Below are 18640 nucleotides of genomic sequence, written 5' to 3'. Positions count from 1 at the left end.
CCATCCTGTAAACAGGCACCTGGCCTCAGCCGCCCAGGGGTAGCAGGGGTGGAGGTGGAGGAATGGGGAATTCTTCCCTCGGTGGGGCCATCAGTCAGGGTGCCTGCCCTCCCTAGCTAAGGGGAGAGGACACGTTACTGAGCTCAGCCAACCGGACTCTGGCACCAGGGACTTTGATTCTTTTTTTTTTTAAATGTTTATTTGAGAGAGAGAGAGAGAAAGAGAGGGAGGAGGAGGGGCAGAGAGAGAGGGAGAAACAGAATCCAAAGCAGGCTCCGGGCTCTGTGCTGACAGCACAGATCTCAACGCGGGGCTCGAACCCACGACCCCGGATCTTGATCTGAGCCGAAGTCGGACACTTAACTGACTGAGCCATCCAGGTGCCCCTCAGAGACTGATTGTGATCAGACAAAGGTCTGTTCTAGAAAGGGGCGGGGCGGAGGGGGCGGGGAAGGACGGGGCTAATGCATTTTGCCTACCTCAACACCCACAGCATCTCCAGTCTCTGTCTTTTCCCCACCTGGCTCTCGGCTTCCTGTCACGCCTGTGAGTTAGCCACCAGCCTGCCCATAAGCTCCTTTTCTGCCGAAGTTAGCCAGATTGCTTCCTGAAACTTGCAATTAAAGAAGCTGCACTGGCATATCAGGAGAAAAGGACGAAGCAGTATAAAGCTAAAACGAGTGACGCATTCCTCGGATAAATGTGGCCCGAACAGGGCCAGAACTAGGGCAAGGCAGGTGAGGCACCAGGGCACAAGATTAAGGAGGTGTCAGCCCAGGCTGTGTAAGTGCAGGGCTCGCTCTACTAGACGCCCCTCTCCCCCCACTCCCCAGAAGTTAATGGCCCATGGAGAACAAAGATTAATTCGCTTTCACCTCAGAGTATGAAGTGCCGAGGAAGTATTCCCCATCAGCAGGCAGCTTTCTGCTCCAAGTGCTCCTTTGGGGACACCGGCACCTTCGGTGTTGTGGTGCTGTCATCCCCCAGCACATCATCCTCATGACAAGGTCAAGGCTGGGTCCAGCTGGCGAGAAGGCCAAAGTGCAGGGAGGAGGCAGGCCTACTGAGTAAAGGCCTGGCCTGAAGTTTCACACGCCAATTCCTTAGACAAGAACGTAGCTACCCAGCCGTCCTTCACTGCGAGTGGGGCTGAGCAGTGAAGTTTAGCTGGGCAGCCAAATGACTGCAGAAGGCAGGGAGAGGGGTTTGGCAGATAGCTGGTCAGCCACGACAGTCACTGCCCACATGGAGACCATTTCTCTTTAAGAATCAAGGGTGCTGAGTGTAAGCCCCCTGGGGGCTGGGGGAGGGAGAGGTATTCAGGGGCTGGAATAAACGGGGAAGGCAGGGAGGAGTAGGAGAATGTTCCTCAGGAGGAGAACTACAGGCGTTACCTTTCCCCAGAGCCCGGGGAAGTAAAGGTAAACACGGCTTGCCACCTTGCAGTGGGGCAGGAAGGAGGTCTGCTACCCACCTTGAACCCTCATGGACTCTCACCATGGACTTGTCGTCATCACAAGGTCAAGTAATGGAATCTGACAGTGCAGCGTGGTAGACAGAGGATGGGATTCGGAGTGAGGAAAGCTGGATCCGGCTTCTGGTTCCTGTGTTGACCTTGGGCAAATCCTTAACCATGACAACCTTATATCCGTCTCTGTAAAATGATGGAGATGACGTCATCAACAACAGTAACAATAAATAATAACAGTAACAATAAATAATAACAGTATGAATAATAACAAAGTTGTGGTGAGGGATCCCACAAAGCAATGGTCCATAAAAGACTCTGATATCCAGCAAAGTGACACAGACCAGGGGTGAGCAAACTGTGGCCACAGGTCACCACCTAGAAAAGTTGACTAGTTGTCAGAGACCGTATGGCCCAGTATTTACTATCTGGACCTTTGTGGAAAGTTCCAAGAGGATCTCTGCGGGGACTGTATTGATGCCAGCTCGCACTAAGTTTCCACTTCCCTGAGCACCAGTTTATTCACCAGTAAAATAAAACTAACAAAGTTACCTTCAGGTCCAAGCTGTTTCTGCAATCAAAGGAAACAACTTATGTAAAACTGCTTTGCAGATCGTCAGGTGCATATATAAACGGTAGTCACTAATTTCATGCTTTCTGAGTAGTATCGATTTCATTATTTAGTCTCTGCTGCGCATCTGTGAAACGGACATCAAAATACCTGCTTCTCAGGATTGTTGCAAGGATCTGTGAGACAAGATGGTTAAACCATAAGCTTTAGAATCAAACCAGCACAGTCTGGCGTCTTGCTTGTCCGGTCACTAGCTGTATGATCTCTGGCCCTCTGGCAACCTCAGTTTTCGCATCTGAAAGGAAGGGAGGGGCATAATACCTTACATCAGGGTTGTATAAAGGGAGATAGCCCAGCGAGGTCTTGGCTGGGTGCCCGGCCTTGCTCTGATCCGCAGGTACGGTGACAAATGCCACCTCCCACAGGTCCCCACTGATCCTACAGCAGAGCTGTACCCCTCTGCCTCTGCTCAGCGCCCACGGTCAGCCCCGGGTACCGGTATAATTAGCTCCATCTCGGTGGTGAGCAGCCACGGCTTCTCACAGCCTCTGACACGACTGTCACCTCCCACTCAGTTATCTCCACCGTTGAGTGTGCATTACATGCCCGCTGGGCATGGGGCTGAGTGCCACCAGAGGACAGCTCAGCCCTCACAATCTCCGAGTTGTCACAAGGAACCAAAACCTTTTCCTTCACTCTCAGGCTGTGCCAAAAGAAAAGTTTGGGGGAGAAAATGCCACTTCTTGGATCTGCTGAGGAATCGCGTCCCTCCTGACCCCACAGCCAGCGGGCTGGGCGATGAGGGTGGGGAGAAAGGAAGCCTGTTTCTTTAAGGGGCCTCCGCTAGTGGGGCGGGGACTTCCCCCGGCAGCTGGGCCCGCCCCCTCTTGAGTGACAGGCAAACAACCCAATTACAGAAAGAGACTTCAGCGTGACGGCGGAGCGGAGCAATAGGAGCCCGGGCTGGCTTTCGGGGGCGGGATCCCGGGAAGGCCGAGCGGGCGGAGGCTGGTGGAGCGGCGGAGGCGAGACCCCGGCGCGGGAGCTGGGCCTAGGTCGGCGCCCTGGTGAGTGCGGGGCGCGCCGGGCGCCGGGGCGCGGCGGGCCGCGGAGAGGGGCCTGGCCCGAGGGACGCGGGGCGGAGAGGCTGGGCCGGGAAGGGGGCCGGACGCTGCGGCCTGCATCTGCCTCGGGGACTGAGGGGCAGAGGGGCTGGAGGGCGGGCCCGGGCTGCAGCGCGCAGGTTCCGCAGGGGGTCGCGGCCCTGCGGGGGCCGCCGGGCCGCAGATTTGCGACCGGCAGGGGCGTCGGGTGGGGAAGAAGGAGGGCCGGGCCTTGAGGAGCGTGGGGAGGAGGAGGGTGGGAGGATGGAGCCTGCGGGCGCGGCGAGCAGATGGGGGAGGGACGGGATGGGAGAACGCTCGCTGGGAGCCCGGGGAGTGTGTGGGGCTGGGTGGCCCTCGTCTGCAGTCCTGGAGTCTCTCTTGTCATCGCCGCCTCCGAAGCACACGCTGCTCGTCCCCCCCCCCCCCCCCCCCCCGCCCCGTCGAGCCGGCCGGCTCTGCAGCCACCAGTCCACCTACTTCTCTCCGCCGCTCCCCCTCTGTTCAGGCGTCTGTCGCCTCCTACCTGAACTGTGGCATTGTCCTACCTGAGGTGCCCCCACGCGCTCTGGCTGCTCTGCTGTGGGCCTCGCACCGTGGCCAGTGGGGTGTTTGAAGGTGCACATCAGATCAGGACACTGCTGCGGAAAACTGGCCAGTTGCCCACCTCTTGCAGGATCGGCCCCAGATCCTCGTGCAAGCCCCGGAGATCTGGCCCTTCCGACCTCTCCCTCCCGTTCAGTACTCTTCACACGGCCCTTTTCCTATTCCTTCTACATACCAAGCCCTGGAGGGGCGGGGTGGGAGGGGGGTGGTCCTTGTCCTTAGTCTTTCTGCCTGGGCTTCTCTTCTCGGCCTGGCTTAGTCCAGTAAAGTCTCCTCCGTCCTCTAAACCTGGACTCAAGTATCACTTCCTCGGGTCGCATCCCTGGGCTCTGACTCCTCCTCCAGGTAAATTCCCCACTTTTGTCACCCTGTGCACTTCTCCTTCGTGACACTTGAACAGTTGCAGTTTTCCTTTTATTTGTGAAAGTATTTAATGTCTGTCCCTCCCATCCAGACAGTGAGGCCCAGAAGACTGTGTCTGGTTTTGCTCCTTGTGTCTCCCGCATCTTGCACAAGGACCAGGCACTGTCAATATTTATTAAATCAGGGAGGACTTGGCTTTGACAGGAGGGAGGGGGCGTGAATCACGGTACCTGCCGGCCTGCCAGTGGGAGAAAGAAGCCAACGTTGGAATACTTCCTGTGTGCCGAGCTCTATGCTAGAGTCATGTTCGACGTCCAACAGAAATATAATGCACTAGGGTTCCTGAGTGGCTCAGGCGGTTAAGCTTCCGACTTCACCTCCGCTCATGATCTCACGGTTCGTGAGTTTTTGTGAGTTCGAGCCCCGCGTCGGGCTCTGTGCTGACAGCTCAGAGCCTGGAGCCTGCTTCAGATTCTGGGTCTCCCTCTCTCTCTCTGCCCTTCCCCCGCTGGCATTCCGTGTCTCTCTCCTTCTCAAAAAGAAAGAAACATTAAGAAAAGAAGAAAAAAATACGATGTAGTGCATGCAATTTAATTTTTTTAGTAGCCACGTTAAAAATGAGTAAAAAAACAGGTGAAATTAATTTTTAGAACACGTTTTACTTAACATATTCCAAAATAATACTATTTTGACACATAACCAATATAAAAACACTATTAATGAAATAGTTCACATTTTTGCGGGTGTGCTAAGTCTTTGAAACCTGGTGTGTGTTTTCTGCCTGTGGCCAGTCTATTTCAGTTTGTGGAAACCACGTTTCCAGGGGTACCTGAGCAGTACTGTGGTAGGAACTGCCATATTGGGCTGTGCAGTTTTAAAAGCTTCGCCTACCTGTGGCATTTAATCCCGTTTACTTTCTTCTAAGGTAATTATTGTCTGCATTTTACTAATAAAAATCGTGTGGCTCCTAAAAGTTACGTTGCCTACTGGTGACCATGCTAGAGTTTGTGAGCGGAGGAGGAAAGATTGGGACCAGTACCCCGTCTGGAGTCTGGAGTCTGGAGTCTGGTCTTTCTATACCCTGTGCTGCCTGTAGGAGGTGTCATGCAAATTTGGGGGTGCAGGGAGTGGGGACGAAACTTGAGAACAGTGGCACCTGTGGGTAGATTGCCTATTCTGTCTGGTTTCATGCACAGTAGTCCGTCGGCATGCATCGGTGCCCCCTGTCTGGGTGACTCAGGGACAAGCATCTTTGATGCAGTTGGAGGAAAAGGGTGCAAGACAAGTCCTTCTTGGACCTAGTCACTGTACCTCAGCACAGTGGACACCAACTCGGCCCGGTCCCCGGAGCCGGGTAGAAAATATTTGCACCCTGCAGCATTTCAGAGGTGCTGGGAGCACCACGCTTGGGTTAACAGCGTGGCTGTTCCGGTCCACAGTTGCTCACTGAGTGAGGTTTCCCTTCTTGTGAGGCCAGCGCTGTCCTAGGGCGGTAGAAGTCACCGCCTTCGTCTTCAGGATGCTCACTGTGGAAAGACGAGGCCAGGTCACAGGGTGATTGATTAGATGATATGCACGACACCCTGTGGTGCAATGAAGAGTGAGAGAGAATCAGTGGTTGTGCAGAGCCCGAAAAGTTGCTGCCGAGGCCAAGCTGCGTCACGTGCTTAAAAGTGTTGAATTTGAGTTCCTTTAGGTGGGTGGGTGCTTTGCAGTCTGCCACCGTGCCTGCGTAGACGCTGCATGGCTTATTTCCTCATCTGCCCGGCTGGTTAAGGCGTTTGAACCTGTCACCCCACTGGGCATCCTGGTTTAACGTGAGTCACCAGGGAAGGTTCGTTGAGCACCTGTTATGTGCCAGGCCTTGTACTTGGCCCCTCTGCTTTGGAAGTGACTAAAAAACTCTCCAAGGTACTTCTTCTGGAAGAAAGTGGTATAGAACACCTCCAGCAGTGGTGCTTTGCCTTTTGTATTGATTTTCCTCCCCGATTGCCTTCACCTGTGTTCCCATTTTGTCATCAATATCCTGCAGCCTGGCAGGTCGGGCTGCTTCGTGCTGGGGAACGCGGTTAACGCGTTTTTGTAACTTCTTCAAGTTCACACAGTTGGGATTCTGCTTACTCCTATCAGGTATTGTGCTTAAAATGATTCGCGTAGATCATCCCACTTAATATTCACACCCACTTTATAGAGCAGGGTTGATTTTAACCCCCATTTCACAGATACAGAAACTGTTGGAGGGGGATCCAAACCCAAGTCTGTCCCACTCCAGAACACAAGCTCCTAAGCACTAAGTGACACCGCCTCCCTAGCAGGTCACAGTGGAAAGAGGCCTCAAAAACATCTAGTGTAACCCCCTCACGTAGATCAGGACAAGAGGCCTAGAGAGGCCTGTGCTCGTCGCCAATCTGGGCAGTCAGGTCTCCTGCCCTGCAGGGGGGGGGGAACCTAACCCAGACATGGGGGGGGGCAAGACCTTCTTTTGTCCCCAACTGGTGGTGTGGCCTTGCCAGCTTCTCCGGACCTCAGTTCTCCTATTTATAAAATGAGAGGGCTTGGCCTGATTTTACAACACGAACAATGCTGTGTTGTTATGGTGGGTATTGAAGGAGTCGGGCCCTTAGCCCGGGATTTCAGCCATAACCCAGGACTCTTCACGGCTCACCACACCCCCTCCCTGCACAAGCTCTGCCGCCCTGTTGCAACCACAGTGGTCTGTTGAGGGGAAACAGTTTCTCAAAGTTCGTCCATATTTTCCATCTCAGTGTCTTGTTTCCAAAAACCGAGGTAAGTGGTCTGCAAACACTGACCCCCTTCTAAATCCGTTGATGATTATAGTTAGGGATTTATAAAGTTCTAGGCAATGAATAGTCCTCTGTCATTAGTGTTTTTATTCTCTTTTTAAAGGCAGTTAGGTGTCGGGGCATCCCGGAGGGTATTTTTAGGTGGAATTCTGCAGGCCCAGCCGTGTGCTGGGCATTGTGCTGAAAACTTTGGGGAAGAGGAGGCGGGGGAGTGGACGTGGGCCGGATGGGTCCTGCTCTCGGGTGGCTAACGGTCCAGTTGGCCGTGGCTCCTAACCCTGACCGCCGTGGGGAACACTTGGGTGGGGAGGGGGAGTCAGTGGCGTGGGGTGGGCATTGATGGTGCACAGCCGGGGTTGAGAACCACTGGCCTGCAGTCTGCTTCTCAGACTTGAACGTGCATGCGAACCACCTAGGGGTCTTGTTAGAAGGCAGATTCCGACCGAGTGGGTGATTGTCCATTACCGCAGGCTCCCAGATGACTCTGCTGCTGCTGGAGTGCAGCTCACACTTGAGTAGCAAGGGAAGAGGCTACATATAGAGAATTGCAAGTCACTGGGATTGTGGAGGGTTGTGTAAGAGACTGGGAGCGCCGGTGAGGATGCGGTGAATTCTGCCTGAGGTGAGAAGACTAGGAAAGCCACGCAGATGAGTCGTGTGAGCCGGGCCTTGAAGGATGAACGGAACTTTGCCACTTGGACGAGGTGGAGGGAATAATAGCTCAAGTGAGAGCACAGGTTCAGAAGAGCATGATGTTTGAGGCAGCAGGATGGTCTGGTGTGATATACTAGCGTGATGACAGTGCGATGACAGTTCTGGCCTCAAGAGCCACATGGACCCAGAGTGAGCCAAATGCTCTGCTAAGGAGTTTAAACTCCGCTCTGTAAGCATAGGAACGCTGCACAGTGATTCTCCGCGGGGTAAGAGGAGACCCAGGTGATTCTTAGGGTAGGTGTTAGGAAGAAGAAGCCCAGACAGGTACCCAGTTCCCATACCCTTACTCACTGCACTTTGGCTGCAGGTTAGTGGCTTTTGGGTGAGTCTGGTGTCCCGCAAATTTCTCCAAAAAGAAACGCCAGGGGCGCCTGGGTGGCCAAGTCGGTTTAGCATCCGGCCAGCTCTTGATTTCGGCTCAGGTCGTGATCTCAGGTTCGTGAGATCGAGCCCCGCATCGGGCTCTGTGCTGACAGCGCTGAGCCTGCTTGGGCTTCTCTCTCTCTCCTTCTCTCTCTGCCCCTCCCCTGCCCGCCCTTCCCCACTTCGAATAAATAAACTTAGAAAAAAACCCCAAAAAGTCAGCTACTGTTGGCATGACGGTCCTTCTCAGTGTTTCTAGCAGTGAGCAGTGCATGGCAGAACTTGAATCTCTGCCAACCCAATTACCCCCTTCTGCACCTCAGAGCTCTCATCCTCATTCAGTGGCCCTAACTAAGGGAAGTTGAGTCACTTCTCAGATGAGAAGATTTCAGAAGGAGAAGCCTCTAGTGAGATTGTGGTTTTGATTAGAAAGAGGGTGTGACCTCCAGTTCCCTTCCTGGTGTGGCCGACTCTGTTGCAGGAAACATAAACCAGACTCACCCATGCCGCCCCCACTGAATCAAAAGCAAAAGAAGAGAACAAAAAGGCACATGTCAGTCCTTATCCTTAAAAGAACTGGGGGCGGCAGGGGGCCGGGGGCGGGGGTGGGGGGGGGGAAGCCGTCACTGCCTGGGCCATCATTGACAAAGCTCCACGGGGCCCTTGGTAACAATGTTGATTTTGTAAACACACCTTCCAGAAGCCGCTTAGGGAATGCTCCATTGGAGACACCGATGCTACGATTTTTTCTCGTTTCCCCAGCTTTGCCTTTGAAACCCGGTGCTTTCATTCTCCTGCGTGAAACAGATTTCTCTTCCTCAGATCAGTGTGTGCGTCTCTCATCTCTCCCGTCCTGGGGCATTTTGAGTTTTTCCAAGCCGGCTTTACATCTGTAACACTTCAAAGGGGATGGCAGGTGAGGGCTGGCAGAGTTGTTTCATCCGGAAGAGGTGTTATCACTTCTTTGCCCCCCCTGGGCCTGGAGGTGAACTGCAGCTCCCTTATCCTGGCTGCTTGGTGTTGAGCTCTGGAGCACTGCTGAGCGGCCGGCCAAGAGGCTATTTATAACCCCGAGAGTTTTGCAATGTTACTGAATCGCTTCGACCTAATTTCCACTTCCTTTCTAAAATGAAAACGAGAAGAGTAAGCAAGCCAGTACTGAGAGAGTTCCCCACAAGGAGACCCTTCGTCCGGGAACGTGCTCCGGACCATTTACTGCTCCGACTCTCCTGTCTCCTGGTGCCTCCAACAGAGAGAAAAGCCGGGGGGTTATTCGCCCCTTTCTTGTCGGTAGCGTCAGGGGTGCCAAATCTGGTTTTCCGGTGAGACACGTTCTCACGTTAGAGATGACGGCAAAACTCTCAACAGTGGAACCGCTGTGCAGTTGGAAGGTGGTAGGACGCGGAGGGAACGCCAGACAACCGGCACGGTTCTGGCCAGTCCCTCTCCATTCAGAGGCAGGCCTGGTTCGTAGGAGCTGAGGAGGTCAGAGCCGACGGATCTGTGCAGACACTGGTCCTTTCTGAACCACGCCGGTATGCTGGGTGCCGTGCCAGGTTGAGGAGCTACAGGGTGTACCTGCCCTGGGGGAGGAGCTAGTGAGGAAGAGAGACGTGTAAATACATAACTATTGTAATAGTATGTACAGCAACCACAATAATAATACCTGTAACGGGGCAGGACGAGAGCCTTCGCAGAGGTCTGGACAGAATGCTGTGAGAACAGAGTGGCCCCCTCCAGCCTCATTTTGCTAGGGAAAAGTGGGGAAAGCTAAGAACGGTAGAGAGGAAGTGTCATGTGAGCTGGGCTTTGATGTTCGGATAGGAGCTCTTTTGACCGTCCGTGGAAGGGGGAGGACATGCAAGGGTACAGAAGAAACGAGGGGCGCCTGGGCGGCTCAGTCGGTGGAGCGTCCGACTTCGGCTCGGGTCACGATCTCGCGGTCCGTGAGTTCGAGCCCCACGTCGGGCTCCGTGCCGACGGCTCGGAGCCTGCAGCCTGCTTCGCATTCTGTGTCTCCCTCTCTCTCTGCCCCTCCCCTGCTCGTGCTCTGTCTCTCCCTGTCTCAAAAATAAATAAAACATTAAAAAAAAAATTTTTTTAAAGAAAAGAAATGAAAGAACATGGCCTGCCTCACAGAAATACCAAGTATGCTGGGAAGATCTGGCTAGGTTATGAAGAACCGAATGCCACACAGGGTGGTGTCGATCTCCTTCTCCAGACAGTGGAGAACCGTTCTCCAGACACCTGCGGTGGGCCACGTACAGCACTGCCTGCTTTTCACATGGCCTTCAAACAGCACCAGACTACCTGGGATCTAATTATTAAGGTTAGCCGTGTCACACTGAGCAAGGTACTTAATTTCACGGTGCCTCTATTGTCTCTTAAATGGGGATAATAATACGCCACACAGGGTGGCTTTGTGGATTAAATGAGTTAATACAGGTAAAGCCCTCAGAATACTACCTTTGCACCATGCCATTGTTAGCTAACGTCATCAGCATCAAAGAAGTACGACGTAGAGGGGAAAGAACTAACTTTGAAGTCATAAGACTCAGCCGTGAGATCCAATTCTAATACGATTTCTCTCTTTTCTGGGAGGGCAGGGAGGCGTGGGAAGGAGCTGTGTGGAAGACAAGCTTCTCAACCGATCTGAACTTCACTTGCCTCCTCTGTGTAAAGTAGGGATGATTTACAGGGTTCTTTGAGCATCAGCTGTAGAAATGCCGAAGAACTGAGTGATCGGCTATAAAGAGGCTGTCTACCTATTAACTGTTACATACAACTGTCACATACGTGTCACCGTATCACTGGTCTTTTGTAAACACACCAGACTTACCTAAGTGGGTTTCACTCTTCGTTAATTCAGCCAGTGTTAATTGAGGGCCTGCTCAGTGCCATTATCTTTTTTTTTTTTTTAAGTTTCTTTACTTCTTTTGAGAGAGACAGAGAGTGAGTGGGGGAGGGCCGACAGAGATGGGGAGAGGCAGAATCCCAAGCAGGCTCTGAGCTGTCGGCACAGAGCCCGACGTAGGGCACAAAGTCAGGAACCGTGAGATCACGACCTGAGCCGAAGTCAGATGCTTAACCGACTGAGCCACCCAGGTGCCCCTCAGTGCCGTTATCTTAAGCCTGTCATGCTGCTGACTGTTTGGGCCTCCATTTAGAGTTCCTTCAAAGCTTGGGGTCAGACTCAGCCTTAGGCTTTTTCATTGCAATGAACAGAAAAGCAGTCCAGTTCCATTGAAAGGAGTTTTTTTTGGCAGGATCCAGGGGAATTTCAGGCACCCCGAGTGTAGGAGTTGGAGCCATGGAATCTGGGAAATCATCAGGCTTTTTCCATCTCTTTTTGGGACTTTGTGGTTTCTAGTTTGTGGCCTCTGCTTATCTACTGCACATTTCCGGATTCTTCCTGCAGAACAGCTTCCTCTGAAAGCTCTTGGTTTTTGCTTCGCGGTATCTTTGACTTGCTGGTGGCTTTGGCTTGGCAGGGTACCTGCTGTGAGGCTGACTGCAACATTTCTGATCCAGGGCCCGTTGTGATCCAACATCCTTAACCCGTGTCTTTAAATTTAAGAGAAAGAGCTGGATTGGTCCAGCTGAGGCTGAGTGTTCCCCTCGGTCCCATTAGCTGGGGCACCGCTGGGGCACCGCTGGGGAGGGTGTCATTCAATATGAACGGACTGCCTGCACTTGGTGAGAAAGGGCAGGGTTGCTGAGAACTCTCTCCAAAGACAGTATCCAGAAAGGAGTTCTAACAGATACTGGTTGTTTCTTAGCAACACATTGAACTAAGGGCGTAGTTTCTTTGGGTGAGGACTTTGAAGCGGGCAGTCTTCATTTGGGTTTGTACGTTCTACTTTAGAATCATGGAGTTCTAGACTCAGGAGGCACTTTACACGTGGTTTAGTTCAACACTCACATCTCACGGTAGAGACTTGGGTGAAAGGGATGCCTACACATCCCCTCCCCCCACAGCACTTAGGGGCAGGACTGTGACTAGGTCCTGAGTCCATTGGATCCAAATCTAGTTCCTTCTTCTGCAGCGAAATCATCCCAGCCCAGTGATCTTGCTGCACCTGCACTGCCTCCTTATTTTAAAGAGAAGAACTGAACTAAGTAATAAATGGTCTAAGAAAGCCATACTGTTCAAAAACAGGCAGCAGTCATGTATGGCAAGAGAAGTCAGGAAGGAGTTGCCTCCTGGAGGGCTGGAAGGTGGGGGATTGGTTAGGAGGAGGTAGGAGGGAATTTTCTAGGGTGATGAAAATGTGTCAGGTCTTGTTTTGGGCAGTGGTTATAGAGAGATGTGTGTATTTTTTTTTTAACTTTTTTAAATGTTTATTTTTGAGAGCGAGAGAGTGCAAGCAGGGGAGGGGCACACACACAACACACACACACACACACACACACACACACGCAGAATCCGAAGCAGGCTCCAGGTTCTGAGCTGTCCACACAGAGCCCGACGCGGGGCTCGAACTCACAGACTGCGAGATCATGACTGAGCCAAAGTCATATGCTTAACCGACTGAGCCACCCAGGCGCCCCGACATGCGTGTGTTTCTATTATATATACGTATATATATATATATATGTATATATATATATATATACATATATATATATACATGCATATACATGAGCTCTGCATTTCACGTATATAAATATACATGATATATAAATTATATCTCAGTTTTAAAAAATTATCTCACAACTGTATAGTCATACCTCCTAATTCTGGCACATTTACCACTAAGGATGGGGATACCTGCCCCAGGCACCCCGAGATTCATGGTACCGCCCCTGCTGTGCTGTGTCACTGGAGCAGAGCTTCTCAGCCAGGAGCTATTCTAATGGGAACAGTTGCCAGAGGCCCATTGTGTATCTAGGCCCATAAACATTGCATGTGGAAAATTCTGCTTGGAGCTGAGAAGCTTTAGGGGCCATCAGGCCGGCCCCCTGCAGCCCCTTCAGGCTTGATTTCGTTCCAGCGAACCGAAAGGCTCGCTCAGCGGGGAGGGGAAGAGCACTGGCCAAAGCCAGCCCCAGGTTCTGTGTCCTTTACTACTTACAGGCTGGTGGAACTGAGGCAGTTTAACCAGCCTCTGAGCGCCAGTTGTGTCCTCTTCAGACAGGAGTAGTAATCTGATTCTGCCTACTTCCTCAGGCTGCTGGGAGGGCTCAGCAAAACCGGTGGAAGCACTTTGAAAACCATCTCTCCATTGCCATGTCCTGAAAATGCTGGTATTTTCGACAGTTGACTTCTGGAGCAGCCCGCCACGATCAGGACATTGGTCGTGGAAGCTTCCCTCTTTCTGAGACTCGTGGGTGTGTGGGGGAAGGAACTGTGACCCCTTTCACCAAAGGAGTGTGTGCTTCCCAGGCTGCGAGAACTGACATCTGTGCCGGGGCCTAGCACTTGACAGCATAAGTGAATAACAGCTTAGCAGCAGCTAGCATGTTCCGGGAGGGCCGGGCGGTCTTCGTTAGCGAAGCATGAATTGCGGAGAGAGGCTGAGCCCGGTGGATGCAGGAGGAAGGTTTCTTTCATTAAGCGAGAGAGAGGCCTGTCCTGAGCCTGTAGGTGAGGAATGTAAATATACGTGGAAATAACCCATCAGTCGAGTGACTTCCCTTCATCAGACCTTGGAGAGAAAATGCTTTAATTACTGCTTGGAGCACCACTAAGCTGGCAGTTGCCTAGGATACCGGTCACATGGGCCCATCTTCCAGACCTGTTCAAAATGATTCGTTTCCCTTCATTTTGGAGACACATGGGGGAGGGGGGTCAGAGGTACTTCCGGAGCCTCGTCCTCCTAGAGACGGGCCCTCGTGTGAGGCTGTCCTCGCCGCCCCACGCTTGGGCTCTCAACAGCCCTTGCCCTTGGCAGTAGGGACTAAAATAGCATTTCCTGTCCCAGTTCTCTTCCCCGTTTTCTGAACTCTGCGTCATCCCACACAGAGGAGGCTCCACACTGTGTCCTTTGAGGGGGAAGGAGTGGCAGCAGAAACTGGAGAGGAGGCGAGAGAGTGTGTGGCCGGGCCGGGCCGACACCGGGGGTCTTCCTAGGATGGCTGCAGAGGAAAGGGCTGGCTCCGCTCAGCTAAGCACTCGACCGAGAACAGGCTCTGCCTGTTCTTGTCTGTCTCAGAGGCTATGCTTCTCCCTCTCAAGGTCCCAAGGCCGGCATTTTGCAGTAAATTCATCCTTCTACCACACAGTCCTCCTGACCCTTAGACCAAAGTGTCACATCGGCAGATCTTGCTACCGGCTGATCCGCAGTTGATGGATAGGCTTTGTCCCGTTTCTACTTGCTGATTTAATCTAAAGAGACAGAAAGCCCAAGGAGAGGTTACGGTGTGATGTAGAAAAATTCCAACCAAGTAGTTCGGTATGTCACTTTGGACACTATCTATCTTCTGATTCTCCAAAGTATCTAAGGAGTGGAAAACGAAGGCAAACTCTCTGACTCTTTCCTTCTTTCTGATTCTTTGTCTCCAGGCGGCTGTGTTTGTGTGTGTTTCTTGGAGAAACAGGGCCCATTGGGAACAATGCCACCACCATCAGACATTGTCAAAGTAGCCATCGAATGGCCAGGTGCTAATGCTCAGCTCCTTGAAATCGACCAGGTAAGCTCCTGAAATGAGAAGCAGAGATGCGGGGAGCAGGATCTGGGAAGTGCATGGCAGAGGGTGTCTTCGGGGGTGGGGGCCGTTGGCATCAGGAGTAAGAACCAGCAACACGAACGTCAAGGCCTGTCCCGCCCTGCCCTGTGGAAGGTTGGTCCCTGCTTGGGAGAGGCTTCCTCTCCGGGAGGCAGTCCACACGAAGGCCCAGGTCGATCCTTCTTAGCAGCCCCTCATCAGAACCTTGGCGTGAATAGCCTGTGGTTGCTGGTGAAAGATCTCTCTCTCTCTTTCAGAAACGGCCTCTGGCATCCATCATCAAGGAAGTTTGTGACGGGTGAGTAGACACTGTCCTTGTTCTGGACAAGGACAGGCTGGCTACTAGAGGAACACTGCCAGACCTTGAGAGGAGTCTCCAGTTAGTTGCGTCCCCGGAATGGGGCTTTTGTGGATCACTGTGTCACAAAGGAAGTAGCTGAGGAGGATGTCCCTAAGAGCTCCCCTAAACCTTTTTTCCTCCTTTAAGCCCAAGAATGTCCTGCCCGAGGTCCGGGCGGGGTGCGAGGCCCGCCCCCAATTGCGCACACCATCTTTTCGCGGTGCCCATCTTTATGCAAGTTGCTTTTTCAGCATCTCCGCCTGAACCCGTGGGATCCCCCCATCCTCCAAACAGGCCGCCCAAGCCCTTGAGCGGCTGGGCTGGAAATGAACACGTGCAGCCTCTAGCCAGGCCTGGAGGGAGGGCCCAGTGCCTGTACTGTGTGTTTCTTACACAGGTGGTCCTTGCCAAACCCGGAGTATTACACCCTCCGTTATGCAGACGGCCCCCAGCTCTACATCACGGAGCAGGTCAGTGCCGAAGCAGCAAGTCAGGCCTCACTCGGAAGCGAGCCACCCAGGGAGGTGGCGCTGTCGGCCTGGCCGACCTGCAGCCAGCTTCTGTTTATTGGGGACGCACCAGCCCCTGCTTCCTCTAGTGGCTGGAAAACCATGGCTTCTACATCCTGAGGGCTCGGGGCACACGGAGGGGGTGTGAGTTCTCGGGCAAGAAGCACGCGGAAGGAGGCCTGACCCAAGAGGCTCGGTTACGACTACTTTAAAATGACAGCAAGTTCTCGTTGATTCAGCTGGCTTGCACAATTTTAATATTTTATCTCAGCTACTCTTTTTTCCTCTTTGCTACCCAGACGCGCAGTGATATTAAGAATGGGACCATCTTACAGCTGGCTATCTCCCCGGTAGGTATCCGGCTCTCCTCGGGGGGACGTTTATTTAACACATTAGATGATCACCCACCTTAGGCCAGACTCTTTTCCAGCAACCAAGACTACACAGCTTAAAAAGTGAATCTTTGAGGGACGCTTGGCTGGCTCAGTCAGTGGAGCAGCCGACTCTTAATCTCAGGGTTGTGAGTTCAAGCCCAGTATTAGGTGGATATTACTTTAAAAAAAAAAATTCCATCTTTGCTTTCACAGCCTTGTTGGGAGTAAACAACCAAAGGCCTCTCTTAAACATCTTGACAGAAAGTTGCTTAGGCAGCTGTGGGGGACTCAGAAAGGGACTGCCTGGCTCAGCCTAAGGATTCCCAGAAAACCTTCCCAGAGAAGGGGGAAGCTTAGCGCAGATGTTGAAGGATAAGTAAGAATCAGCTGAAGAAAGAAGAAAATGAAAAGTATCCCGAGCAGAAAGATGTGCTTTGGGGAAGGCGGGGGTGCTGGGTGGCAGAGGGCCCGCAGCAGCCAGGGGAGAGCCAGACCCGGAAGGGTCCCGGATGGCAGGGGTCTCAGATGGCCTACTCATGGGTTTGGACTTTATGCAGAAAGGGAACGTGGGGACATTGAAAGATTTTCAGCAGGGAGGTACATTATGTTTAGATTTATATTTTAGGAAGATCACTTTAGTGACAGTGTGAAAGATGGGCTAAAAAAAGAAGGTTGGTGGTAGGAGGAATCTTTAAGAAGCTAATGAGCCCGTGAAGGCAAGTGACAGTGGAGACGGAAGGACAGGCATGAGAAATATTTAGAGGTGAACCAGGGGATGTGGTGACATCCCGGATATGGAAGGAAAAGGGAGAATTTGAGGTGACTCCCCGATTCCTGCCAGAGTGGCCCTTAAAGGCAACCAAGGGAGCAACCAGAAGGGCAGAGAAAACCAGGAGCAGGAAGTGGCTTAGGAGCTGAGGGCAGGGAGTGTCGGGACAGAGGAAGGTATGGTCTGCAGTGAGCAGAGAGCAAGAAAACCGGGAACAGAAAAGCCGTTTGTTGATCTGGGAAGCCCATTGGTCCCTGGTGGCCTCTGCGAAGACGGTTTTGGTGGGGTGATGGGTGACAGACAGACTGCAGTGGCAGCAGAGTGAGGTCCGTGACTTTACCGCGCTGTCAGGAAGCTCGGTCATAAGAGGAAGTAGACACAGAAGGCAAGAACTCGGGGATGTGGAGCCCAAAAGAGAATGCTGTTGAAAAGGGAGTAAGACAGGGGCGCCAGGTGGCTCAGTCGGTTAAGCGTCCGACTTCGGCTCAGGTCGTGATCTCATGGTTTGTGGCTTTGAGCCCCGCATCAGGCTCTGTGCTGACAGCTCGGAGCCTGGAACCTGCTTCAGATTCTGTGTCTCCCTCTGTCTCTGCCCCTCCCCCACTCGTGCCCTGTCTCTGTCTTAAAAATAAATGAACATTAAAAAAAAAAACTTCTTAAAGGGGTAAAACATTCATGTGTTTCAAAAATCAAAGAGTTTGACAAAGATGCAGTGAAAGGTCTCCCTCCCTGCCCTCCCTCATCTACCTAGTTCCCCGCCTCCTCCACCCTTTATAGTTGCTAACTGCTGGTGCAATTTTTTTTATGTGTCTTCGAGAATAAACTAAGATGGGAGAGGAAGGTCAATGGTGCAAACGGACCGGGACCTTACTGGGTCAGGACAGGAGGAATCCAAAGCCCCGGTGGAGGGATTTTCGACTGCTCAGTCCCCAAGGAGGACAGTCGGGCATGGGGGTGGCTTAGGTGGAGAAGGGCTGCCAGAAAATTAAGGGCACGATGACACGTGTTTTCTTGGTGAGGGACGAGACTGGTCCGTCTGCGCGGAAAAGCGACGCGGAGTAGTAACAGCTAACGGTTCCGGAATGCCGGCATTCTGCTGAACGCTTTACATACGTGCTATCATTTAACCTCGACAGACACCCGATGAGATGGGTACTCCTGGCAGCCCCATTTGCAGATGGGCAAACTGGGGCTTAGGTTAAACGACTTGCCGCTCGTCACACAGATGAAAACGTGGCGGAGCTGCCTCTCAAACCCAGGGCTCTCTGACTCCCTGCCAGTATTCTCACCAGCACGTTCTCCTGCTCCCCTGCCCCCCCTTCCCGAACTCTTCTCATCTTAAGGACTTCATTTCCCCCCTTAGCTCCTCTAGCTTAACGTGACAGCCCGGGAGTTGCTTTCGCAGACGTGCTGAAGCGTTTTACAGACCTCCTGCGCAGACTAGTTGACTTTCTCGGGAGTACATCTCTCTGGAGCAGGAGGCAGCGGCCCAGAAACGCTGTCTCAGGAGGAACGTTAACATTTGGAGTTGGAAGTTTCTAAGTGTGATGCAGACCAGTGTTCTTCAAATTGTTCTATCCTGTGACCTTTTCTCGTGGCGTGCGCCTTCTCCGCTATGGAGAGTGTGGAGGATTTCTGTGTCCTTGAGAGCCGTGTGCTGGTCTAGGGCCGTCTTTGTAAGAATAAAAGAGGAAAGGCAGAGGGGAGAGAGGTGACCCAGCCTGACTCTTTGCCAGCAGCAGGAGCCGGGCTGCGGTCACTTGCTTAGCACTGTAAAGACCCCAAGAGCATTTTGCTCTCAAGGCTCTTCCATTCCAGCTGAGAATATGAATTAGCACACAAAAAAATCAAGAATGATGAATCGGTCACTTGCAAGGCACTGACTATAAAGCTAGTTAAGTTCAGCCAGAGGAAGGACCAGCGAACACTGGGGAAGGGCTTATGGCCGAAGCTTGTAGAAAGGAGGCAAGCAACCTGCTGGGAAAAG

At 52.5% G+C, this 18640-nt stretch overlaps 1 protein-coding gene across 5 annotated transcripts in view; it reads left to right on the top strand.

The window, feature by feature from the left end:
• The first annotated feature begins 2991 nt into the window (after positions 1-2991).
• Positions 2992-18640, top strand: part of ELMO2 (engulfment and cell motility 2) — a 39488-nt gene continuing 23839 nt past the window's right edge. Inside the window, exons 1-5 of one of the 5 annotated variants that reach the window (XM_060619653.3) lie at positions 2992-3106; positions 14498-14625; positions 14919-14959; positions 15399-15471; positions 15810-15860. In XM_060619653.3, coding sequence (XP_060475636.1) covers positions 14548-14625; positions 14919-14959; positions 15399-15471; positions 15810-15860 — 243 coding nt within the window. In that variant the 5' untranslated portion in view covers positions 2992-3106; positions 14498-14547. Of the gene's footprint in view, positions 3107-9174; positions 9478-10296; positions 10322-14007; positions 14171-14497; positions 14626-14918; positions 14960-15398; positions 15472-15809; positions 15861-18640 lie in introns of those variants that run through there. The other 4 variants (XM_060619662.3, XM_078444028.2, XM_078444027.2 and 1 more) reach the window with 4 other exon arrangements.

This window comes from Panthera onca, chromosome A3, assembly GCF_046562875.1.
Source record: "Panthera onca isolate mPanOnc1 chromosome A3, mPanOnc1 haplotype 2, whole genome shotgun sequence".
Lineage (NCBI taxonomy): Eukaryota > Metazoa > Chordata > Mammalia > Carnivora > Felidae > Panthera > Panthera onca.
Note: the sequence above shows the minus strand (reverse complement) of the source record. Positions and strands in the feature narration are given on the sequence as shown.